Source organism: Mauremys mutica, chromosome 20 (assembly GCF_020497125.1).
Source record: "Mauremys mutica isolate MM-2020 ecotype Southern chromosome 20, ASM2049712v1, whole genome shotgun sequence".
In the NCBI taxonomy this organism is placed as follows: Eukaryota; Metazoa; Chordata; order Testudines; family Geoemydidae; genus Mauremys; species Mauremys mutica.
In genome coordinates, this window is record NC_059091.1 from 16278711 (window position 1) to 16304661 (window position 25951).

Genomic DNA, 25951 nt, shown 5'->3' on the forward strand with positions numbered 1-25951 from the left:
GTGGATGAGTGGCCATGTAACTAGAGTTGAGGGCAGAATGTTGTGGTGGCAGCATTAAAAACCAAATGAATGTTCCTGCAGTGAGAGTGGGAACTACTTCTTACCTTTCAGTGGTAGAGAGCTGGGATTGGTGAGGAGGAGGGTGATTGGATCCTCATGTAAGAAAGCTTGAAGGTTGTAAATCCTCCTGAGATTACTTATTTTGTATTGCAGTAATACCTGCAGGCCCCAAGAGAGATTGATTGGAGCACTGTACAGGTGCATAGCAAGACACAGGCCCTGCTCCAAAGAGCTGAAAATACGTGACTAGAGAATTTATGAAAATGACTAGGAATAGGAGGAGGAAACCTAGAAATCAACAGTGTGTAGTACTGTTGCCAAACCGCAGGCTAAATGTGTTCCTCAGACAGGGAACCCTGCTATCTGAAGTCAGGAGGGAGTCTCTTTGGGGAGCAGGATGGTTAAGAGATGTAAAACTAGTGTGCACTTAGTTTCTCCAAGACAAAAGTTATAGCTAGGGATTGCTGATAACCTCTTGAAATTGTATTTTAGGAGGGTGAAGATGAAGAAGGAAAAGATTCTGAGAAAGGTGAGTCTGAATGTAATTCTTTAAAAGCATTCTTGGGAAATGAGCCAAGAACTTCTTCATCAAGGGATGTGCTAAGGCTCTTCAGACCTTACACTTCTGTACAGCATAAACCTTCTGCCAATAAAGGACTCTGCTGTGGAGGAAATGGCTCCAAGTAATAGTCTGTTGACTGACTTGGTTCAGGCACAGTCTTCCTCCTTTTGTTCTCTGAGGTGTAGCTTGTACACAAATCTAAAGGTGGTGGATTATGATGATCGGAGTTAAAGCTCTAATCTTTCAGCACTCTAGAGCTTGCACTGGTTTCTGTACACAGTACATAATCCCTAATGGATATCTGTCTGTTGGCACGCTGTTAGGCCTAGAATACTAGGGGATGTTACAGGTCATGATTGAGGTGCTTTAGGAAACATAGGGAAATCCAGCACAGCATCTGGTGACTGCCTGGCTTCTAGCCAGTGCTATAGGTCTCATGTGAGATTTATAGTGTGTCTCTCTGCTATGAAGAAGAGGGGTCCCATGGACAAGGTAGGGTGATTAGTGGTTATAGTGCTAGCCTGGAACTTGGGAGACTTGGGTTCAAATCTTTGCTTTGCCACAGGCATGTGACCTTGGGTAAGTGTTTGTTTCTCTTACTCTGTTCCTCATTTGTAATACAGGAATAAAGTATTTCACTGTCTGATAGGGGTGTTAAAGATTGTGAGGCACTCAGATGCTATAGGAATGGGGCTCTATAAGTACCTTAAAGAAATACTAGTTGGTTAGAGGTTTCAGAGGGGTAGCCATGTTTAGTCTGTATCAGCAAAAACAACGAGGAGTCCTCGTGGCACCTTAGAGACTAAAATACTTATTTGGGCATAAGCTTTTGTGGGCTATAACCCATTTAATCAGATGCATGGAGTGGAAAATACAGTAGACAGGTATAAATACACAGCCCATGAAAAGATGGGAGTTGCCTTACTGAGTGGGGGGTCAGTGCTAATGAGGCCAATTCAATTAGGGTGGATGTGGCCACATCTACCATGATTGAATTGGCCTCATTAGCATTACAAAAAGTAATTTTCCCTTCTTGTCAACTGTTGGAAATGGGCCACATCCACCCTAATTGAATTGGCCTCGTTAGCACTGACCCCCCACCCGCCACACACTGTGGTAAGGCAACTCCCATCTTTTCATAGGCTGTGTATTTATACCTGCCTACTGTATTTTCCACTCCATGCATCTGATGAAGTGGGTTATAGCCCACAAAAGCTTATGCCCAAATAAATGTGTTAGTCTCTAAGGTGTCACAAAGACTCCTCGTTGTTTTAGTTGGTTAGAGTCCATGGGATAGTTTGATGTGCCAACACTGTTGTAGCAGCTGGGGAGGGGGTTGCTTAGAGAAGCATGGTGACCTCTCACCAGAGGAAGAACCTATCTAAATAGAAACCTGATAGCAATTGCAAGTTAGATACTGTGCTATCAGTGGAATGTGATGGCAGCAGTATAAAAAACATATAAGAAGCCTTGGCTGGGAAACCAAAGGGGTTCTCGGGTACCATTCCAGTATAACAGTGGAAGCTACTTCCCTGTTTTGAAAAAAATTGGGATTTTTTAATAGGAGGAATTCAGTTCTTATTTCACTGCCAACCTTCATCTCTTGTGTGCCGTGTGCACAGAAGCCAAAGGGGTGAGAGTGGTTGCCTCTTAAAACTGTCTAAAATGGGCCATCTTTTCCCCATAAAACCAGGGGCATTATATCACTATCAGAAATGATAGTTTAGGAAACTGTATCAGAAGAGGTATTCTCACCATCCTGCCCAAGCTCAGCCTTTCTGAAGTCTGGGCCAGAGAGTGATGGGACATCAGTTAATAGACTAGCAATGCTCCTTTTAATTGGCCAACAGCAGGAATTGTTAAGGGAGCAGCTCTTTCCAACACTTCACTATAACTGTCATCTCTGAGCTATATGGGTCAGTCAAGTTGGCTACTAAACTTGTCTAGGTGAATCCTCTTAATCAGTTGGTGTCCACAAATAGTGCCCTGAAACACAACCTGCTTTATACATCTAGGTGCTTTAACAATTCAAGAAGAGATCAGTCAAATCAAGCGCAAATTGCAGGCAGGCAAGAAAACTCAAGAGAGGCAGAAAAAGAGGCATCGGGATCGCATGGTAGAAAGGTACATCTTCCTCTTCCAGTGACACAGTATACATCCTGTCTGAGAATTCTGGAAGGATTGCCTAATGTTTAGAACATGGGCCTCGGCATCTGGGTTCTGGCTTTTGTCCCTGGCTCTGCCACTGACTTTTTTGTAAAAACCCGGAGTAGTTACCTGAACTTCTCTGTATCAGTCTCTCCATCTGTAAAATTGGCTTAACACCTCATAGGGAGCTGGTAAGGCAAAAGTACAAATGACTGTTAGCTAATTATAAAATGGAGAACTCTAATCAATACCTCCTCCTCTGTGAATGATGCTGCTGAGACCACTGTTGGAATATTGTGTCCAGTTCTGGTGTCCATTTCTTTAATAATTAAAAAAAAAAAACAAAAAAAAACTAGAAAATTGGGAAGGGTTCAGAGAAATGTCAAAAGAATAATTCACAGACTGGAAACCTGCCTTACAGTGTGGCTTAGCCTTATATTTGATAAACTAAATAGGTGGACTGAGAGAGTCCTCTCTAAGCCCTTAGTTACCTACACAGGGAGCTCTCTGACCATAGGGCTCTTTAATCTAATAGACCAAGGCATAATGAGATCCAGTGGCTGGAAGCTGAAACTTGAGAAGTTCACATGAAGTAAGTTGCACAACTTTAACATTGAAGATAATTAACCATTGGAGCAACTTACAGGCTGTGATGGATTCTACATTATGAAAAAAAAAATCTTTAAATCAAGACAGACATCCTTCTTAAAATCCTCTCTAGCTGTCCCATAAATTTATTGGGGTTGGTGTAGGAATTACTGCAATTCTTTGCCCTTGGTTATACAAGATGTCAGACTAATTGCTGCTAATGGTCCCTTCTGGCCTTAAAATCTGTATTAAAACCTGTAGGAAGGATGTGACCATTCAACCCAGGTATAAGACTTGTCCTCTTGAATGAGCTATGCTCTTTTTTAATTGTACCCCTAAGTACTAGTAGGAAATGACTAGTATCCTCAAGCTGATAAGGAGCCTGGAATGGAACCCTGGGGCTTGGGGTTTGATTTCTCACTTGGTTCTAACTTTCTCTTGGTAGGATTCAGTTTGTTTGTTCACTGTGCAAATATCGGACCTTCTATGAGGATGAGATGAATGTTCATCTGGAAAGCAAATTCCACAAGGAGCATTTCAAATTTGTTGGAACAAAACTGCCACAGCAGACAGCTGATTTCCTCCAGGTGAATCTTTTGGTTAAGTTTCCCATTACTTCAGGCTAAACAGTGCACCTTTATTTCATGTTGGTTGTCAGAGACCTACAAAAACAAACAAACACACAAAAACGTTGATAGTTGGATGTGAATGGATAGTTCAAATAGTCAAGATTATGAAAACTTAGGTGTGAAACTACTACTACAGGTGTGATTAGAGCACAGGACTGGACATCAGGATCTTAGTTCTTATTCCCAGCTCTATGCCAACTGCACTGTGACTTTGATTATATTACTTACCCTCTGCACTTTAGTCCTTGACTACCTTCAAGAGAACAGTTAGAGCTGGGTTAAGGGGCTGCAAAGGTCTTGAAATGCCCTGATGAAAGGCACAACTGCTGTGTAGAATAAGTACAATACATGCTGTGATTTGCATTTTTGAATTCACATTTAATGGTCAGACGTACAGCTGAAGTTAATACCAAATATTTTTGTACAATACAGGATTATGTTGCTAACAAAACAAAGAAAACTGAAGAACGCCGTAAAGCAATTGAAGACATTAATGCAGTTATTCAACAGATCTATAAAGACCAAGATCTTACCCAAGGTAAGAGCAAGTCTCCCTGCATCTTCATGGTTTGTTTTTTTGTGAAGCTACCTTAATGTGCAGCTTCCCTCAGAAAATGGGAAAAACAAAAGCCATTATGAAGTTCCTATTTTGTGGTGGTCTGAGTTTTTAAAATGTGCACAGTTCACAAGTAAAGCATGGTTAAAGCTATCCTGAGATCTGAGAATCAAACTAGATTATTTCCTTTCTTTTGTTACCAGTAAAGGTTTAGCAAAGCACATTATGTTCTTGGAACCTGTACAACCTAATTGTTGTTGCCAGTCAGTCCCACTAAGACTGATAAACAGGAAGAAATAAAGGTTTCTCTACAGTGCCAACAGGAGTAAAGTATTCTTGTTACTTAAATCATCTGATCCTATTCAAAAATGGAGTGTCCTGTTGAGGCACCTTTTATTGCATAGTAAACTTCCAGAATGGAACCATGCTTTTAAAAGCTTCTCACGGAAAACTGAAATATTGATCAGAAGCACGTGTATGTAGCTGGTGGTTCTTCAACAGTACTACTTTGTGCAAGATGGGAAGTCTTTTCCTGTATTTATGCTCTAATATTTACCTTGCATGCTGTAGTAACTTGCTCTTATTTTGGAGAGCTCTAAATTCACACAAGAATAATCAGCAGATGAATATACGGGAGCCTTATTTCTCATGTTAGAGCAGGGGTCGGCAACCTTTCAGAAGTGGTGTGCCGGGTCTTCATTTATTCACTCTAATTTAAGGTTTTGCGTGCCAGTAATACATTTTAACGTTTTTAGAAGGTCTTTCTATAAGTCTATAATATATAACTAAACTAGTGTTGTATGTAAAGTAAACAAGGTTTTCAAAATGTTTAAGAAGCTTCATTTAAAATTAAATTAAAATGCTGATCTTATGCCGCCAGCCTGCTCAGCTCTCTGCCAGCCTGGGGTTCTGTTCACCTAGGCCGGCAGCCGGGGCCCCAGACCTGGGGGTGGTGGGGCGTGTTGTTAGGGGTTAGGGCAGAAGGCTGGGTGTGGGCGGGGGGGTTCAGGGATTAGGGCAGAGGGCTGGGGTGTAGGGCAGAAGGCTTGGGTGTGTGGGGGGGGTCAGGGCAGTGGGGGTGTGGGGGGGTGCAGTGCAGAAGGCTGGGTGTGGTGGGGGGGGTTCAGGAGTGCAGGGCAGGGGGGGTGGAGGGTGCAGGGCCGAAGGCTGGGGGTGGGGTTCAGGGGTCAGGGCAGAGGGCTGGAGTGCTCTGCTCGTGGGGGTGCTCCCAGGCCCCTGCCATGAGCGGCTCATGGCAGGGGGCTGGAAGGGGAGATGCCCTGTTCCACCCCCTTCCCCAAGGCCCCGTCCCTACCTCTTCTCTGCCTCCTCTATGGAGCAGCGAGCACGCTGCCACTCTTCCCCTAGCAAGGGCTATCAGCTGATCAGCGCAGGGAAGGAGAGGAGGAGGGACAGGAAAGCAGCACGCTGGGGGAAGAAGCAGGGGAGGGGGAAAGCTTGGCTGCCGCAAGACCAAGCTTCTGCCTCCTGCCCCCACAGGGGAGAGCAGTGGGTGGGGGGCTGAGTGGGGCTGGGGGCTGGGACTGGGGCAGGGTGCCACTCAAAATCGGCTTGAGTGCCGTTTTTGGCACGCATCCTGTATGTTGCTGACCCCTGTGTTAGACTAAAATATAGACATTAGTTAAATGGAAAGTCATATCCTCTTTCTAGGAGAGATGGCACCATGGGTGGCAAGTTTGTAAAAATTTTGGTGGGGCCCAGAACCCGCCCCCAACTCCGCCCCCCCAACTCCGCCCCCACCTGCCTAAGGCTCTGGGAGGGGGCTCGGCGGGGGAGGTCTGGGGTGCAGATCCTGGGCTGGGGATTAGGGTGCAGGAAGGGTGCTGGGTGCAGGCTCTGGGCTGGGGCAGGGGGTGGGTGTGCAGGAGGAGGTGAAGGGTGCAGGCTTTGGGATGGAGTTTGGGGTTGGGAAGGGGTGTGTGGGAAGTGGGAGGGAGTTTGGGGATAGGAGGGAGTGCAGGGTGAGGACTGTGGGGCTGAGGATGAGGGGTACATGATGCAGGAGGGGGCTCAGGGCTAGGGAAGAGGGTTGGGCTGTGGGGTGAGGGCTGTGGATGAGGGGTTCATGATGCGGGGGGCTCAGGGCTAGGGAAGAGGGTTGGGCTGTGGATGAGGGGTTCATGATGCAGGAGGGGGCTCAGGGCTAGGGCAGAGGTTTGGAGTGTGGGGTGAGGGCTGTGGGGCTGGGGATGAGGGGTTCATGATGCGGGGGGGCTCAGGGCTAGGGAAGAGGGTTGGGCTGTGGGGTGAGGGCTGTGGATGAGGGGTTCATGATGCGGGGGGCTCAGGGCTAGGGAAGAGGGTTGGGCTGTGGATGAGGGGTTCATGATGCAGGAGGGGGCTCAGGGCTAGGGCAGAGGTTTGGAGTGTGGGGTGAGGGCTGTGGGGCTGGGGATGAGGGGTTCATGATGCGGGGGGGCTCAGGGCTAGGGAAGAGGGTTGGGCTGTGGGGTGAGGGCTGTGGATGAGGGGTTCATGATGCGGGGGGCTCAGGGCTAGGGAAGAGGGTTGGGCTGTGGATGAGGGGTTCATGATGCAGGAGGGGGCTCAGGGCTAGGGCAGAGGTTTGGAGTGTGGGGTGAGGGCTGTGGGGCTGGGGATGAGGGGTTCATGATGTGGGGGCGCTCAGGGCTGGGGCTGAAGATTAGGGTGCAGGGGATGAGGGGTTCATGCTGTGGAGGTGCTCAGGGCTGGGGCTGAGGATTAGGGTGCAGGGGGATGAGGGCTCTGGCTGAGGATTAGGGTGCAGAGGGATGAGGGGTTCATGATGTGGGGGTGCTCAGGGCTGGGGCTGAGGATTAGGGTGCAGGGGGATGAGGGCTCTGGCTGGGGCTGAGGATTAGGGTGCAGGGGGATGAGGGGTTCATGATGTGGGGGTGCTCAGGGCTGGGGCTGAGGATTAGGGTGCAGGGGGGCAGAGGGCTCTGGCTGGGGCTGAGGGTTTGGGGCGTTGGAGAGGCTCAGGGTAAGGGCAGCCTGCCTTGCCATTAGTGTTGGGCAGGCACTAGGACCCTGCGGCAGCAGACAGCAGTTCTGCTCGGAGCCCTCCAGCAGCACGGAGCAGGCAGGGACGCGACACAGCGGAGGGGGGGGGGGCGGAACACGCGGGGAGGCGGGGGGGGGCAGGCGGGGGCTGAGATCTGCTCCAGGCAGGGTCGCGGCGGCGGGGGGAGACCTGCGGGGCCCGGGGCCCGATCCAGGCAGGTCCGAGGGAGAGACCCAGCTTCAACTATTGCTGGAGCAGGGCGCCCAGCCCTGAATATTGCTGGGGCCCGGGCCGCACACAAATATATAACCTGCCGCCCATGGATGGCACTGAGGTGTGTGTCAATAGCAGGTAACGTAGTACACTGGCACTCAACCTTTCCAGACTACTGTATCCCTTTCAGGAGTCTGATTTGTCTCGTGTACTCCCAAAGTTTCACCTCACTTTTAAAACTACTTACTTACAAAATCAGACATTTTTAAAAAAGTGTCATGGGACACTATTACTGAAAATTATTGCTTACTTTCTCATTTTTACCATATCATAAAATCAATTGGAATATAAATATTATACTTACATGTCAGTGTATAGAGTACAGAGCAGTTTAAACAAGTCATTGTATGTACTGACTTTGCTAGTGCTTTTTATAAAACTAGGCAAATATCTAGATGAGTTGATGGTACCCCCTGGAAGACCTCTGCATACCCCCAGGGCTACACATGCACCTGGTTGAGAACCACTGATGTAGTACACAATTGTGTCCTACAAGCTAGCTTGGAGATCAACTAGCTGGAAACATTTTTGCATGCTATAGTCAAAGCACTGATGCAGCAGTGACCACCAGCATTCATCTTTGAGGTGTACAGCCATACTCTGGGCCTCAGGTCTGTTAGACTATGGCTATGCAATGCTCCCCCTCATCCTTATTGATCAAGACTGAGCATCACGTTGTAGGAAACCAGTCTCCAGGGGTGCATGAATATATTAAAGATAAGTGAACTCACAGAAAAAGCTGCAAAACTCCCTGAAGTGTGATGTGGCCACCACAACTCAAGTTAGATGAACAAAACTCTTGTCTCTCCTCAGATATTGGCATGGAACACTTTATTAAAAAGGTGGAGGCTGCTCACTGTGCTGCATGTGACCTCTTCATCCCAATGCAGTATGGAATTATCCAGAAGCACCTGAAGTCCCTTGACCACAACCACAACCGCAGAGTAAGCGTTCAGCTGGTTAAATTTGTGTGTATATATAAATGCCAATGTACCACTACAGCTGGCTGGGCAGATATGGAGATCAGCTTATCCCTGCATGGTAAATCCAGGTTGCAGGGTTTTGTTTTGCTTAATAAAACAAGCTGCTGAATGCTAAAAACTGGATATGATTGCAGTCATACAGCCTATGAGCTATATGGGAAAATGGAACCTAAAACCAGGACTAGCCTTATTAAAGCTTTCTGCAGTAGTGGTCTCTATATGGTAACAGCTCACAGTTGTGATACTGCAATGGTGGTGGTCTATTATTGTAGAATACTGATCTTCACTCTTGTAAGAGGTCAGCAGAAAAGTAATCTCTTCATATTGTGAGGAACAGCGGTGTAACATGCTAGCAGGATCCCATATCTCCTGCAACCCATTGGCTGTAGAATCCATCCTCTGATGATTTGATTCTTCTGGTTTTAAAGAGAACCTCACATGTATAAATAGCCTTCCTAAATCTAAAACAGATAATCTGAGCCGATGGCTCTGAATTGTCCCATACATCTAAAGAAGGTGTTGATTCTGAAGCCCAATGACTATTTAAATATTAGCACTAAAGCACATTAGCAATGAAATGGCTACCAATTAATGCAGTGCCCGATATTGAGGGTGCAATGGGGTAGCTGAGTGCCTTGGAAGCCACTGGCAGCAGCAGAGTTGTTCAGGTGCTCCATGTCCCTCCACTATGTATGCTTTTTTTAGAATGCTCATGTTACCTCTACCCCCTGCCCACAAGAGGATTGAAAGATGAGATTCCCTCCCCAGGGCCAAAAAAGCCACACTTGGCACCAAGGGAAAGATGGGATGTAGTCACACATGCCTATTACCTCTAAAGCTGTGCATTGTCAATACAAATGCTGGAGTACGCTGAAAACTAAATTTGGTGGGGTGGTAGATGGTGGCAGATAGGAAACTTGGTTGTGTCACACATCTAGAGTCATTCAGCATGTCTGCAATAACTGAAACGTGTGGCTAGAACAGCGGTTCTCAAACTTGAGCAACCTGAGGACCCCCATTTTGATTTAAAATATTTTGCAGAAACCCCCCCCAGCCGGCTTCTAATTTTCCCTGGGGGTGCTCAACCCCTGCTCAGCCCAAGGCCCCAACCTTGCCCCACCTCCTTCCGCCGCCTCCTCCCCTGAGCGTGCCCCATCCCCACTCCTCCCCCTCCCTCCCAGCGCCTCCTGCACGCCGCTGAACAGCTGTTCCGTGGCATGCAGGGGGCACTGGGAGGGAGGGGGAGGATTTGCTCAGTGGCCCCAGATATGACTCACAGACCCCCTGGAGTACCCTCTCGGACTTCAGTTTGAGAACCACTGGGCTAGAAGCAACTACTGAAGTGTTACATGACTCAGTTCAAAACTTAACTCTGGTTTCTTTAAATACTCCTGTTCCCTTTAGGCCATGATGGAGCAGTCCAAGAAATCATCTTTAGTAGTTGCAAGAAGTATTCTCAATAACAAACTAATCAGCAAGAAATTGGAGCGGTATTTGAAGGTAAATACCTGAAAAGCAGCTTTGAGTTGGATTGAGCAGTGCAGCTTCTGCACTGCAGAATTTTTGGACTAGCTGCATTTTGCTGACTAAGTTTCTTGCTAGCTAATTCTCAGGCTGAAGTTCCAAAGTACTTTCCCAATTCAATGTCGGATCCCTAAGGGTTGGCTGAGTGGTGTTCAAGGACTTTCATAGTATGTATGACTAGCTTCCTCATCTCTACTGTGTCCCACCTTTTAATGTTGCTCCTAATTCCTGAATGAACAGGGGTAGGCTCTTCCTTTAAGATTTTCCGTTTCATCATCATCATCATGTTCCTATTAAGCCTCTGACGTTTAGGGCACTCTTCCACTCCTGTCTGTTTCTGGCAAGTCTTTCAGTGGTTTCCCAGCTGTGCCCCAGGTTTTTTCAGGTCGGATTCCACAACTCTTTGCCATGTTGTTTTCGAGTGGCCTCATTTTCATTTGCCTTCAGGTGTCCATCTTATTGCTACTCTTGTGATGGAATCAGTTTCTGTCTGAAGCACATGACTCATCCATCTCCAACCCCTCGTGGCAATGATGGTACCCAGATCCTCTTGGCTGCACTGTGTCAATAGATCTTGGTTTGAGATTGTTCTGAGACAAAAGATGCAGAGGATTTTTCTGAGGCAGGTTGTATGGAATGAAGGCAGTTTGGACATGTCATACTTTCTCATTTTGCAGCATTCTGCACTATAAAGTAGTACTGAAAGTACGCAGCTCTGATAAATCTTGAGTTTGATTTTGATTTCCAGACTGTATTTAAGCTCCTGAAGGTGTTCCTGGCGTTATTGATTTTGTCCAGATGTCCTGGCTGATGGTGCAGCCCAAGTATGTGAATGTTTCTATATTGGTGAGAACATAATCCTCTAGCCGTTACTGGTGATGGTGAGGCAACATTAAAGGTCATATCATCTGTCTCGTTGCGGTTGATTTTCAGTCCAGTTTGCTGGCTGAATGCGTTGAGTCGAGTTGTTTGTTCTTGTATATGGTGTTGGGTATGTGCGACATCCTCTGCAAAGTCCAGGTCTTCAAGGGATGAGAAATGTGTCCATTTTCAGTTGAATGGAATAGAATTTAGGCAGTTTTATAGTCTGGGTCACTAGCAAAAATGTAGCATTGTTAGCCTATTACTGTTGGTATTAGTGTCAGTTTGAGTACTCAAGATAGTATATACTTTCAAGAGCTGTTAATTTGACTTCCCTTGGTGCTGTAAACTGTTGGCTAGTGTTGAAATGGATTTCTGGGTAAGAAGCTCAAGTTTAAAGCTAGATGTTTGATGCATACCCTCTCCCATAATCCAGACTACCTTTGTGCATTAAGATGGGGCCAGGAGGATAAAAGTAAGGAGCAGTGCTTACTAGCAGCAGGCCTGCTCTCTCTCTCAGAAGAGTGATATTTAATATTATAAAGGTAAACAACTTAACCACCTTCGTGCTGTCCCTGTGGGTGTTCTACTTCAAGTGTCAGTGCATTCCAGTGCCATTGATTGGAGCTTTTTTATAGCAGTGCCTGGTTGGGGTGTGCATGCACAGTAGCTGTCTTGCAGTGCCGTTGGCACTTCATCTAGGGCGCCCACAGCCCGACCCCTACAGTTCCTTCTCAACCATCCTTGGTCAGAGATGGAGCTCTCCAGCAACACTGAAGTAGTAATCTAACATCTTTTCTAGAATTTCTAACTGCGTCTTAACTAAATAATTAGTTAAATTAGTTAACTTTCAGTTACTCCTGTTTGACAGCTTTCTTAAAAAAAAAAAATGCCCTCCCGTTTTTCCCATCCTATGAGGGACATCAAAAATATGCCTAGATCCCGAGGTTTCAAGAGATGTACTTCATGCAAGGAAGCAATGCCGATTTCAGATGGGCACTCAAAATGCGTCCGCTGTTTAGGTGAGTCTCACATACCACGAAAGTGCGCTCGCTGCAGCAACATCAAAACTCAAGCGAGGAGAGAGGTATCTCTGACTTAGTCATTTTAATGGAGAAATCGCTAACGTCCACCTCAGATCCCAGACAACCCTCGACAAAGGACTCTCTGAGTACATCCTTGGTGGACTGAGTAAGTGCCAATTCCTCTACAAAATCAAGGAAAAGGGCCACATCCTCCCCAAGCAGAGAACAGTTTAAAAAAAAAAAAAAAAAAAAAGCAATGGTTTCCAGGCAGAGTGCACAGGCACCTCCTCCGTACCAGGACCTCTGCCAGCAGGGGAAAGGAGTCAAGTGGTAGGCACAAAATAGCCTCCTCCTCCACAGCACCGACTACTCCTACAGAGGACATCGTGCCACAGCCTTCGCCACTGGCAATGTCTGCACCAACTTCATCAGAACCGTCCACAGAGATATCAAGTACGACACCACCAGCACTGACTAAGGCTATGCAGAAACCATCTGCACTGACTTAGCTACTATTTAAAGCGTTGGCACGGAAAGAAACAGCACCCTAAACAATGGCATTGTGTCCTCTTACACATAAGGCAGACATGGAAGTAACCTCTACTCCCAGATTGCCTCTGTTTGGCACCAGCAGCTCACCGGTACCAACTGCACCAGACCAACCAGATTCCCCTACTGCTTTACCATTTTCCAGTGAAGATGGGGAGGACCTTGAGGAGGAAGTCTTCTCATCAGGCACCGGATACCAATGTCCTACACAAGAATCAGAGAGCAGCTTACCAGGGGCATGCATCCTTGGCTCACCATCCCTGGATGTGCCCTCCCATGCCATTCCCTATACAATGGCCACAATGGGATCCGTGGGAAGCCTGCAAGTCTCCTTTCTCCAAACTTCCCATTCCTCACAGGAGACATATAAGCTAAACAACAAAACCATTACCAGAGGTATCAGAGGAGACTGGAGATGATAGAGGGGAATCCACAGAACAAGATACCTCACTTGCTCACAATTCATCATCCTCTCTGGATGATCGGTGATGCTTCCACTGCCACAGGTGACTTTTTAAACATTTTCAAGAATTGTTCAGGTGAATGGCACACCAGCAGAATATTCTGCTGGAGGAGGTAACTGAGACCCAATACCAGCTCTTAAAAATCTTACACACCTCTTCTATGGTAAAGAGAGCCCTGCCAATAAATGATGCCTTGATGGAAACGGTGGGGCAAACACCCACCACTATTCTTCCAACCTGCAGACAAAGTATTATGTACCTAATAAAGGAATGGACTTTCTTTTTTCACACCCACAGCCCAACTTCTTAGTGGTCGATGCTGCCAGCCAGGGGTAAACAACTCCAATCCCGATCCACACCTCAAAACAAGGATTGGAAGAGAATAGATCTGTTTGGGCGGAAAGTCTATTCTTCAGCAATTCTGCACAGCCAACGTTGCTAGCGAAATATGACCACGATAATTACTTTAAACCGAACGAGTTCCTCAATGAAACCTCTGAAGACAAGAGGGAATAATTCCAAGCAATTGTTGATAAGGAACAGTTCATAGCCAGAACAACGCTCCAAACATCCCATGATGTCGCTGACACAGCTGCACACACAATAGGAATAGTAATACGCAGAGCATTGTGGCTACGTTCTTCATGTATCCTGTGAGAACTCCAAACTAAGATAGACCTCCCCTTTGATTAGGGTCAAGCTGTTCTCTGCCAAGACAGATGAAGTCCTACATTCCATGAAGGATTCACGAGTGATATTGAGAACCCTCGGCATTTACACACACTCAAACAGACAGAGGAGATGCCAACCATACTCCTGTAACAGACCATACATCGCAACAACAGAGGCCATATGACAACCAGAGACAGATGGCAGCCACAAAGACATTGTCCTTCCCAGTCTCAGTCCGTGGCATCCCAAGCACCACCAGAAATGTTGGTCGAGAGTCTGGCTGACCTTCCCCAACAACTAGCACCAGTACTACCAGCAACCCAGACCTTTGGTCATCGGCTACGACCATTCTATCATATGTGGGCCTCCATCTTCACAGACTACTGGGTATTAGAGATCATTCAAACAGGTTATGCCATCCCTTTTATCTCCATTCCACCTACCCGTCCTCCTTCCCTCTCCCTGTCCCTCTTTAGGGACCTTTCTCACAAGCACCTTCTATGACAAGAAATAAAGCATCTTCTACAACTGGGTGCCATGGAACAAATTCCAAAACAGCACAGGGGAAAGGGATTTTATTCCCATTATTTCCTGACTCAGAAGAAAAACGGTGCATGGAGACCCATATTAGATCTCAGAAAACTCAACAAGTTTGTCCGTACCCACAGATTCAGAATGGTCACACTGAACTCAATTATCCCAGTGATGGAAAAGGGGGACTGGTTCTCAGCCCTCGACCTACAAGATGCATATTTTCTTATCACCATCTATCCCGCACACAGAAGGTTTCTACAATTCACAGTAGGGAAAGACCACTTCTAATACAGAGTGCTACCTTTTCAGACTTTCAAGAACCCTGAGAGTTTTTACCAAAACCCTAGCAGTAGTTGCATCACGTTTGTGCCAACAAGGAATATTGATCTTCATACCTAGATGACTGCCTACTGAAATGACCTACTCAAGCAGAAACAGTAAATATTACCCAAAGGACTATAACCCTCTTTCACACCCTAGGGTTGCAAATAAACTAACTGAAATCTACTCTAAACCCAGTACAACAATTGGACTTCGTTGGAGCATACCTGGAGGCCATAGAGGCCAAGGCATCATTACCAGTTACCAAATTCGCAGCACTGACCACTCTCATATCAGTGGTCACAAACAGCCGAGAGGTATCAGCACACACTTTCCTTCAACTGCTGGGACATACAGAGGCCACCACCTTCGTAGTAAAACATGCTCGACTATATATGCGCTGCCTACAGGGATGTCTGAAAGCACAGACTGTACAAATCCTAAAACTAACACCAAAAGTCCAACACTCATTACAGTGGTGGACAAGTCCACAAAATTTATGTGCGGGGATCCCATTCCAGCAGAATTCACCATCCATACTGATCACAACAGATCAGCTGGGGCATCCACCTAAACCAACATACAATCCAAGGGAAGTGGTCTCCCATGGAGACTCAATTACACACAGTTCACAATGCATGCAACCATTTCCTCCTAAAAATCCAGAACAAAACAGTAAGTCATGATGACAACACTGCATGTATGTTTTACGTAAACCAACAGTGGGAGCTTGATCTCATTTCCTATGCACAGAAGCCATAAAACTATGGAACTGGTCCATAAAACACATCACCATTACAGCATCATGTCTCCCAGCTTGGCAGAACACAGCGGCGGACACGTTAAGCAGAGAGTTTTTTCCCAAGAACACGAATGGGAACTGAATGACATCATACAACACATTCCACACATGGGGGTTCCCACACATCGACTTATTTGCAGTAGCATGAAATGCCAAATGCCCAAAGTTCTGCTCATGAGCAAGACTGGGAACACAATCCCTAGGGGGTGCTTTCCTCATCAGATGGAACAAATCTCTCCTATATGTATTCCTACCGATACCTTTAATTTCCAGAGTAATACACAAGATACAAATGGCGAAGCCAAGATCATACTTATAGCCCCAATGTGGCCCAGACAGACATGGTTCCCATACCTGATCTGCATGGCGATCTGCACACCATACACGCTCTTGTTGTGACGGGCTCTCCTCTCACAAGACGAAGGTCAAGTCCTCCATCAAAACCTGGAAAAATTTGATCTGAAGGCATGGTTCCAACACGAAGAATTAACCTGCTCGGAACAGGTAAAACAGGTTTTACTCAGCAGAAAGACATCCACTTGTGCAACTTACCTACAGAAATGGAAGAAGTTCTCCATATGGTGCCAAAACAAACGCATAACTCCACTTACAGCACCACTTAATTTGATCTTGGAGTGCATATTGGAACTAAAGCAATCAGGACTCTCCACAAGTACGGTTAAAGTACATCTAGCAGCCATAACTGCTTTCCATCATAAGATTGATGGTGTCTCATTATTCACACATCCGATCACAAAGCATTTCCTCATGGGAATACAGAACATGCACTCGGGAATACAGAACCCTACACCAGCATGGGATCTAAGCCTGCTCCTTAGAGGCTTTACCAAAATACCATTCGAACCCACTTACGACTTGTACTCTACTACACCTCTCAATGAAAGTTGCATTCCTGGTCGTGATTATTTCTGCACGACAAATTTGTGAAATAGAGGCTGAAAGACAAAGTGACATGATCACACCCAAAATTTGTCCCCAAGGTTTCATCATCCTTTCAGTTGTCAGTTCAACCAATCAGTTCACTTACCCTAAACCACATGAGACTGCACAAGAGACCATCCTCCACATTCTAGATGTTAGACATGCATTAGCATTCTATCTAGATAGAATGAAACCACTCTGAAGACTTCGTCTCCACGGCTGAAAGGTCAAAGGGATCCGCAATATCAAAATGACGACTTTCAAAATGGATTTCAAATTGCATCCATCTGTGCTATCAACAGCAAAAAAGAGAATCCCAGACAGAGATCGGAGCCCATTTGAACAGATCAATGTGGACCTCAACAGTCTTTTTAAATAATTTATCAATCACAGAGATATGTTGGGCCACTGCTTGGGCGTCTGAACACACATTCAATTAATCGCTATGCAATAATGCAAAACTCAGATGCAGTACTAGGCCTAACAGTGCTAGCATCAACTATGAATACAACTCGGAAGCCCTTCCATCCACAGTAGGGCACTGCTTTACAGTCACCTGAAGTGGACCACCCACAGGGTCAGCACCCGAAGAAGTAGCCCCACTGCCGCCACCCTCCCCTCTATTTCAGAGTTTGCATTAAAGACTCGACGGTAGAAAAGAAACTGAAGGGGTCAGACTGTGTGCACACGAGATGAGGCGCCAACAGTGCCACGAGACCGCTACTGCACATGCATGTCCCGACCAGGCACTGCTACCGAAACTCACCAACATCTGAAGTGGAGCACCTACAGGGACGCACATCTCAAACTTTTTAAGTACTGCACAAGGTGAGTAACCCACTCCTTTTTAGGTTGGGGCCTATGATCCACATAAACACACAAACTTGTCATTGATGCCAAGGCAATAGTTGGTCCATGGGTTGGGACTGTCTGGAAAGTCCAGGGCTAGCACCAAAAAGTCACCACTTGTCTCTGCGTTTAGTGACCATTCTGAAGGCTAATACCTTGCCAAGCATGAGGGCTAGGAACTAATAGTATGCACATCGTTAGAAAGCCTGGCTTTCCACTTGTGATAGCATTTGTCTATAGCTTTGCTGATCTGTGGTGTTCATGGTTTGAGCATGTCTTTCTGTTAGTACTTAAAATGCCTCTATCATTGGCATTCTAATAAGGCTTGTATCTTCCTGTCTTCAGTTACAGCTTGGTTTTTAGTAGTTCTTCTCCAAACTGTCAGTTAGCATTGGTGCTGAACAACATTGGGTAGCTTGGAACCTCATCTTTAGATTGGTATCCAACTCTACTATGGATAGACTTCTTGAATGTTGGTTGCTTAAATCACGTCAGAATTGGAAATGGGTTGCAAGACTAAGCTCTTGGCTGTCTGAAATCCCCAATGTAGGCATTGGTGTAGCTGCACCACCACATACACCTATTGTAGTTTTGCTTGTCCACACTAAGCTGCAGTGTGTGCCACTGCAGCTCACCCTGCTTTGAGAAGAGGTGATTTGCACCAATGCAAACACTGGTTTATAACAGTTTTGCCGGTTTGTATCAGTACAGTGACACTGCTGTCTGTAACTGGTATGAATTCTCAGTATAGATGAGGCCTGGTAAAAACCTTCTAAAATAGGGGATGGGAGAGTATCATTTTACATTTGACACAGAATAAATCTCCAATAGCTCAGCTTTGTCAGGAGGACTCCCAGAATCTGAACATCCCCTGTTCCTGACATTACAAACAGCTCTGCTTTCAATAGACCAAGTATACCAAGTCTTTTTTACTTTTCTTGTAACTTCGTTGGTCTGAAAGCAGTCTGCTTATATCAGCAGAAGCATGGCACTCCAATAGTTTATTGGACCTTGCTGGGAGAAGGAACAACAGGGGAGCTACAAGTAATGTCCACATAATATAAAATTAACTCTCAGTAACAAGGCAAACCTCATGGGTACCTTCACCACACACTGCTATAAAGTTCACTAACTTACAGCTGGCCAGGGTTAAACCCTCTGGTTATGTACAAATACTTTCAGGTACAGGGAACTTCCAAGTGCTGGTTCCAGCCTAGTGATCAGAAATATTCATGCCCTGAAGGAGGATCTCATGTACCTGGCATTTGTGTGAAATTAAGTGAGAAGGTCTTAGCTAATATCTGCCGCGAATCTGTCCAGCTTCAACATAATTCTGTTTTGACTTACAGGGTGAGAATCCCTTCACAGATGATCCAGAAGAGAAAGAGGAGCATGAGGAAGGAGAGAGTGGAACAAGTCGAAATGCTGAAGGAGCAGATGGAAACAAAATTGATGAAGAAAACCAAGATGAAGAAAATAAAGATGAGGAAAGCCAAGACCACGAGGAGAACCCAGAAGCAACTGAGAATCATGGGGAGCAAGAGGAGATTCAGGCAGAGGCACAGGCAGAAGTAGAAGCAGGCTACACAGAGGAGAAGAATTCACAAGTTGCAGAGGAAACCCTCACTGCTGAGGAGGAAGAGCAACTGCTGGAAGGAAGTGAGGAAGAAAGCAAAGGAGTTACTGCAGCAGAAGAGGATGAGCCCTTGGAGTAGACTCTGGATGAGAAAGCTGACCTGTTTAAGACCCAGCATTAAGTTTTTTAAAGCATAACTATCTGTGAAACTTCATAGTATGTTTTTGGTTATCATTCTACTAAACTTTCACCTAGTTATGGCAGTTGAAAGCCTCTATCTGTAAAGTGTTTTTGGAAATAGATTTTTTTTACCAAACCTTCATTTTAGTAGCTAGGTTTTGTGCAGTCCAAGTTTTTAGATGGCTTTGTACTAGAAGAATTTCCTTTTGAGCATGTGTACAAAACAAATTGTGCCTAATGCACTACGTACTAAATCACAATCCGGCAGATTAAACCTCTTACTATTGTTCCTGTAAAACTTTTATATATTTAAAAAGAGTGGGTTGTCCTTTAGCCAGCCTTCCTGGAAGCAAAAGGAGTCTCAAATCCAGGGTTTAAAAATCTACAGTGTATGCTGTAAAATTCTGCATAATTTCCATGTGACTGTAGTACTCTTCCCAATGTTTTACTCTTCCTTTTTAATGCAAAGCAAAAATAAGTGGTGTCAACATTGTATTGTTTGTAAAATGCTTTCACTTAAAGGTGAATGTTTTCGGTGGGTGGAGATAAAGCACTACACTGATATTACCCCTCTGTGTGCGCCTTAATTTCTGAAGGTGGAGGTGAGTAGTATGTATCCTGGTGATGCTCTTAATAGGTGGAGATCTTGAAATGGAACTGTTCCTAAACTGAAGCAATGCTGTGCAATAGCTGTGGTCTGCTGCACTGAGATCTGAGCTCCACTCAATTTTGCTGCTGATTTGGAAAAAGTCACTTCTCTTTTGTTTGTTCTCATCTGTAAGGCTAATATAACCCTTCTGAGATCTCCAACTGAATTGTGCCTTGTGAATATTCACAAATATTTCCTAAAGTTGTCATTGACTTTTTAATTCTGAGTATATTTGTCAAGCTCACAAATCAAAAGTTTAACACTTCCATGATATTTCAAAGCGTGCCCCTGCAGGAAACTGAACCAATTTTGTAGAGACAAATCTGTGCTGGCTTATGCGCCATCATGGATGCATGTGTAGAAAAGGGGGGCACATCTCTGCTGGATGGCAGGGCACCATTTTGGGACAAGCTGCCTTGGGCTTCTTTAATGGCTCCAACATCTGTGGAACTTCCCTTGAATATAGAGTGCTGGTAGCTGTAGCTGATCAGTTTTCTTTATAAACCTGACTTCTTCTTCCTCCCTACTTGCATTCATTCCTCCATAACGTGGAAGTTAGCCTAGTTATCGGTATACAGTAGAACTGCACAGCTTCTAAACTATAGGTGTAGAATTTTCTGTCATGATCTTGCAACACAGTGTTAATATGACAAGCAGCTTGTTAAACCTGTTCTAGTGTAAATGTTGAGGCACAGGGTCAAATTTCAAAATGTTTACTACAGTGGTCTGAAGTAGGGACACCAGTATGGCATAGTAGTCACTATTGACCTCTTAAATGTGGCCTGATACCAGAGGCCACTTTAAGCCTGATCAGTAGGGGTTGTTTTTTTTTTTTTCTGGGATAGTTCACCATGCAGTGATCGGAAGCTTGTGGCGTATTGCCATTTTGAACAAGGCCTCTAAGACTGTGCTTACATGCATATACCTACGTTGGCTTCAGGAATTTGACTTTAAGGTATTAATTATGAAGAGAAAGGAATTAGGAGGTTGACTACAGTAAGTTACTGAAAAAACTATACTAAAGTGGGATTTTGTCAAATCCATAGAAATTTACTGGATTAAAAGGTTGCTAAGATTACTTTTTAGAAAAAATATATGTAGAAATGAGTTAAACATATGAATATTCATATACCCCAATTATGTTAGAATACATCAAATGGCATTTTAAATAACTGTTTCTGTTTCTCCCTACCTCATTTTAGGCACCAGAACTCTTCTTACACCCATCTTCATTCATACGGATTTCTTATTTCTAGCTCTCCTAGAACCACCACTGATATCCTACAACTCACCCTCCAGTTCACCCATCCCCTAGCACTCAAAGGCAAGTAAGATAACATCTTGCTTCTTAGCATCCATATAAAAATTGGACTCAACTCTTTCATGCAGCTCCCTGATTTGGCTGAGACTATATTAGTCTCTGTTTACAATTGTTGATCTTCACTCCCTGCCATCCCCCACAAACACACCAGTTCTTCCTCTTTCTGGAGCTCAGCAAGTATCTGCAGACTTCTCCTTCTTCCTGGCTCTGCAATAGATGTTATAGTCATCCATCACAATAGGAAAGGCCAAGGCCAATTTTTGTAAACAAGTGAAGTTTTGGGAATTTGCCTGTGACTCAAATTCTAATGGCATTTTTAAGTAGGTAAAGCTAGAAGTACTATACTGAAGATGGGTTTTCTGGCTAGTGACCTAATCTTGGGGTGATACTCAAAGGTTTTAAAAAAAACAAAACACACTTTTAAAAAAAGTATATTTAGTGGGATCTTGCAAAAAATCTATAAGCTGTAGTCACATTTAAAAAAAAAAAAAAAAAGAATTTGGTCCTCTTAACTTTACACCTGCTACTTAGAACAATACCAGTTAGAAGCAGGTATTACTTCTCTGTTTTGCTCTTTAAATTTTTTAAAAGTTGTGTTCCCTAAATACATCAGCATGAAGCAGACATTTATCACTGTTGCTGTTCCTCCCTATAGCAGTTAATGCAGCAGCCTGCATAGGTGTTTGGGTGATGGACTGTGCCCAGCATGATAGTAGCTGTATGTGTGAGAGAGAGCCATCAAACATGCTGTAGACTAGGGTACAGTTTCCCGAGTGAAGAACTGACTGGCTAAACAGCAGTTCTGCAGAAAAGGACCTTCCCCCTTACTGAACCATTCTAATGGCTATTGCCAGCTCCAGGGGGCAGACTTAAGATTGTGCTGTGGGGGTGGCATGTATCTTGGTATTTCCTGATTTTCAGAGGTTTAAATTTAGCTGCTCTCCATATTCTGGAAGGGTATGTGTCAGTGCTGGACAACCTTAACTCTGTGTTAATTAAGTTTTTGGAGAATTTAATTCCTGTGGTTTTAAAAAAATAAAAAAACTAAAACCACACCATCCCCATGTTGCTCAGCTCTCCTCCTCCACTGCTTCTGTCTCCTTGGCAGTCATTATCCTGGCCCCAGAATGCACTGGCTGCATGTCACAGAAAATAGATTCTGTCAAACTAACTTGATATCTTTGAGATTACAAGTTAGGTTGATAAAGGTAATGGTGGTGTTTGTAATATATTTAGACTTTTGTAAGGCATTTGGTACTTCACGATATTTTGATTAAAAAATGTGAATGATAGAAAAATAACATGGCCCACATTAAATGGATTAAACAAAGGCTAACTGATCTCAAAATATAATTGTAAATGAGGAATCATCGAGTGAGTGTTTCTGGTGAGGTACCACAGCGATCCATTCTTGGCTCTATGCCATTTAACTTTTTTTTTTCCAATGACCTGAAAGTAAACACAAAATTACTATGATAAAGTTTGCAAAGGACACACAACCTTGAGGGTGGTAAATAATGAAGAGCACAGGTCATAGAATCATAGAATCTCAGAGTTGGAAGGGACCTCAGGAGGTCATCTAGTCCAACCCCCTGCTCAAAGCAGGACCAAACCCAACTAAATCATCCCAGCCAGGGCTTTGTCAAGCCTGACCTTAAAAACCTCTAAGGAAGGAGATTCCACTACCTCCCTAGGTAACCCATTCCAGTTCTTCACCACCCTACTAGTGAAAAAGTTTTTCCTAATATCCAACCTAAACGTCCCCCTCTGCAACTTGAGACCATTACTTCTTGTTCTGTCATCTTCTACCACTGAGAACAGTCTAGATCCATCCTCTTTGGAACCCCCTTTCAGGTAGTTGAAAGCAGCTATCAAATCCCCCCTCATTCTTCTCTTCTGCAGACTAAACAATCCCAGTTCCCTCAGCCTCTCCTCATAAGTCATGTGCTCCAGCCCCCTAATCATTTTTGTTGCCCTCCGCTGGACTCTCTCCAATTTATCCACATCCTTCTTATAGTGTGGGGCCCAAAACTGGACACAGTACTCCAAATGAGGCCTCACCAGTGCTGAGTAGAGGGGAATGATCACATCCCTTGATCTGCTGGAAATGCCCCTACTTATACAACCCAAAATGCCATTAGCCTTCTTGGCAACAAGGGCACACTGTTGACTCTCATTCAGCTTTTCGTCCACTGTAACCCCTAGGTCCTTTTCTGCAGAACTGCTGCCCAGCCATTCGGTCCCTAGTCTGTAGCAGTGCATGGGATTCTTCCGTCCTAAGTGCAGGACTCTGCACTTGTCCTTGTTGAACCTCATCATATTTCTTTTGGCCCAATCCTCTAATTTGTCTAGGTCCCTCTGTATCCTAGCCCTACCCTCCAGCATATCAACCACTCCTCCCAGTTTAGTGTCATCTGCAAACTTGCTAAGGGTGAAGTCCACACCATCCTCCAGATCGTTAATGAAGATATTGAATAAAACCAGCCCCAGCACCGACCCTTGGGGCACTCCACTTGATACCGGCTGCCAACTAGACATGGAACCATTGATCACTACCCGTTGAGCCCAACCATCTAGCCAGTTTTCTATCCACCTTACCGTCCATTCATCCAGCCCATACTTCTTTAACTTGCTGGCAAGAATACTGTGGGAGACTGTATCAAAAGCTTTGCTAAAGTCCAGAAATAGCACATCCACTGCTTTCCCCTCATCCACAGAGCCGGTTATCTCAAGATACAAAGGAAACTGGATCATTTGATAAGCTGAGCACAAGCAAACTATGCATTTTAATACAGCTAAATGTAAATGTGTACATGTAGGAACAAAGAATGTAGGCCATACTCACAGGATGGGGGGACTACCCCAACCCCAGCTGTCATGATCCTGTCCCCATGACAGTGATTGCTCTGATCAGTTTTTGAACTCCACTGCCCAAGGGTCAGAGACTTCCATACCCCCCACTTTAAACCACCCTTCCCTCATGTTTTAAATGCCTTTTCCTGATTGCCTGCCTTGATGAGTACACCTAGCAGCTCACCTTTGTTGTGTACATCTGACCATGCTGGTTCCATACATGCAGCTCCTTTGTGGAGCAAGCAAAAAGTTGTGGCTCTTCTTACACTGTGGAGAGACAAGGCAGTGTGAGCCCAGAAATGGAACAGCTGTTGAAATATCAACACTGCAGATTTCACAAGGGGTGCTGGAACAGGGGCATGACAGGGCTGAGCAGCAGGGGCATGTGAAAATGATGGAACTTCACCAGGCATACCATAAAGCAAGAGAAGTCAACAAGAAACCTTGGGCTGCAGACCTGCCACTTTTACAACAAACTGCATGCCATACTTGGCCGTGACCCCACCAGCACTCCGAGGACCACTGTGGACAGCTTCAGAGGAGCCCAAGGCAGAGACCCCTACCACAAACAGCAAGGGGGCAGGGGGAATGCAGCAGGGGGACTCAACCTATGCCATGAACCAGGAACTGTTTGAAACTCTGATGGAGTCAAGCCAGGTGAGCGTAGATGAGCCCGCTAATGAGCAAGAAGAGAGCTTGGGTAAGTGTGTACATGCATTGTTCCTTACAAAGGTTTTTTTGGTTTGTTTTTTTTCCCCCCCTGAAACCTCATCTCCCTTCCTGCCCCATTTAAATATGTCTCCCATCCCATCCACAAGTTTATAGAAGAGAGACATTGAGTTCTAATTGCTTTAATGTTACAAAATACAATGTTAGGAAATAAATTCAAAAAGAATTCTGTAGCAGTCCAGTTACACATTGCACATCTATATCAGTGTTCTGTGCTCAGGCAGAGGTAGAACAAACAGGTAGAGTCAGCATCCACCTTTCATTTTTTTTTTCTTGTTGGGCTCGGCAGGGGGTGGGGAATGCAGAATACTTTGTTTATCTGACTAGGGATGTCTCTTTAAGCCTCTTGAGACATCTTGATGAAACTTTCATGGACATACTCCACAGTCCTCTTATGAATATTGCTAGGGATCGCAGTCTTGTTTCTTTCACTGCTCTAGGAGACCTTCCCATGACACTCTGCAATGAGTTTGGCTGACACTGTTACAGTAAACAGGCTAGTGGCATGTGATCTCAGGTGGCTTCAGCATGCCAGTAGCAGTTGGATTCTGTGTGCCTTTGTCACCCTTAGGAGTGAGATATCAGCTAAAATCACCATTGCCTGTGAAAATAGAGCTAATATTCACTGTACTTTCCCTATATCAGTCCCCAGGGAGCAGGCCCTAAAGGTTATAGCTTCCTTGCAACAGAATCCCCCCCCCCCCAGGCCACACTCACCATGGTTTAAGCTGCAGAGCGGTGCTGTCATGAGGCACTGCAAAGCTCAAGTGCCAATAAGCATTTCTTATTAAAAGGATTTATGGGAATAATGTAAGGGAGTTTTGAGACTTATCTTTCCCTTTTTGTTGTGACAGTAAATCTAATGGTGCATTTGTCTGTTTTAATTAGCAACTTCTGGCATGGTGGCCTTGAGGGGTGCCCCCTCCATGCTGAGTGAACATCTGACACTGATCAGGAAGAGAAAGAAGAGGACTAGGGAGAATATGTTCTGCAGGATATTCCATCCTTTACAGCCCAGTGAACAAGGACTTGGAGGACCCATCTAAATGCGGCCATGCAGAAAGACTGAGAATGGAGAGAGCAGTTGCTGCAGGAGAAGCAGAAGAACCAAGAGGTGCATATGGAGATGATAGGTTTCCTCAGGCACCAAACTCAAATGTTGCAAAGCATTATTGACTTACATACCCAAAGACCCTGGACTCAGTAGCCTTTCCAGTCTTTGGAGAACTCCATGGTTGCTGCTCCCTACATCCCGCAACATACCATGTGGGATCAAGGTATACATCCTTTTTTG

At 45.1% G+C, this 25951-nt stretch overlaps 1 protein-coding gene across 2 annotated transcripts in view; it reads left to right on the forward strand.

Annotated features, from left to right (window-relative positions):
• The window catches only part of AKAP8L (A-kinase anchoring protein 8 like), a 53133-nt gene extending 33461 nt beyond the window's left edge, over positions 1-19672 (forward strand). For both annotated transcript variants that reach the window (XM_044995067.1, XM_044995068.1), the window contains 7 exons: positions 553-589; positions 2638-2746; positions 3804-3945; positions 4420-4525; positions 8637-8767; positions 10211-10306; positions 18699-19672. In XM_044995067.1, coding sequence (XP_044851002.1) covers positions 553-589; positions 2638-2746; positions 3804-3945; positions 4420-4525; positions 8637-8767; positions 10211-10306; positions 18699-19064 — 987 coding nt within the window. In that variant the 3' untranslated portion in view covers positions 19065-19672. The remainder of the gene's footprint in view (positions 1-552; positions 590-2637; positions 2747-3803; positions 3946-4419; positions 4526-8636; positions 8768-10210; positions 10307-18698) is intronic.
• Positions 19673-25951: the final 6279 nt, after the last annotated feature.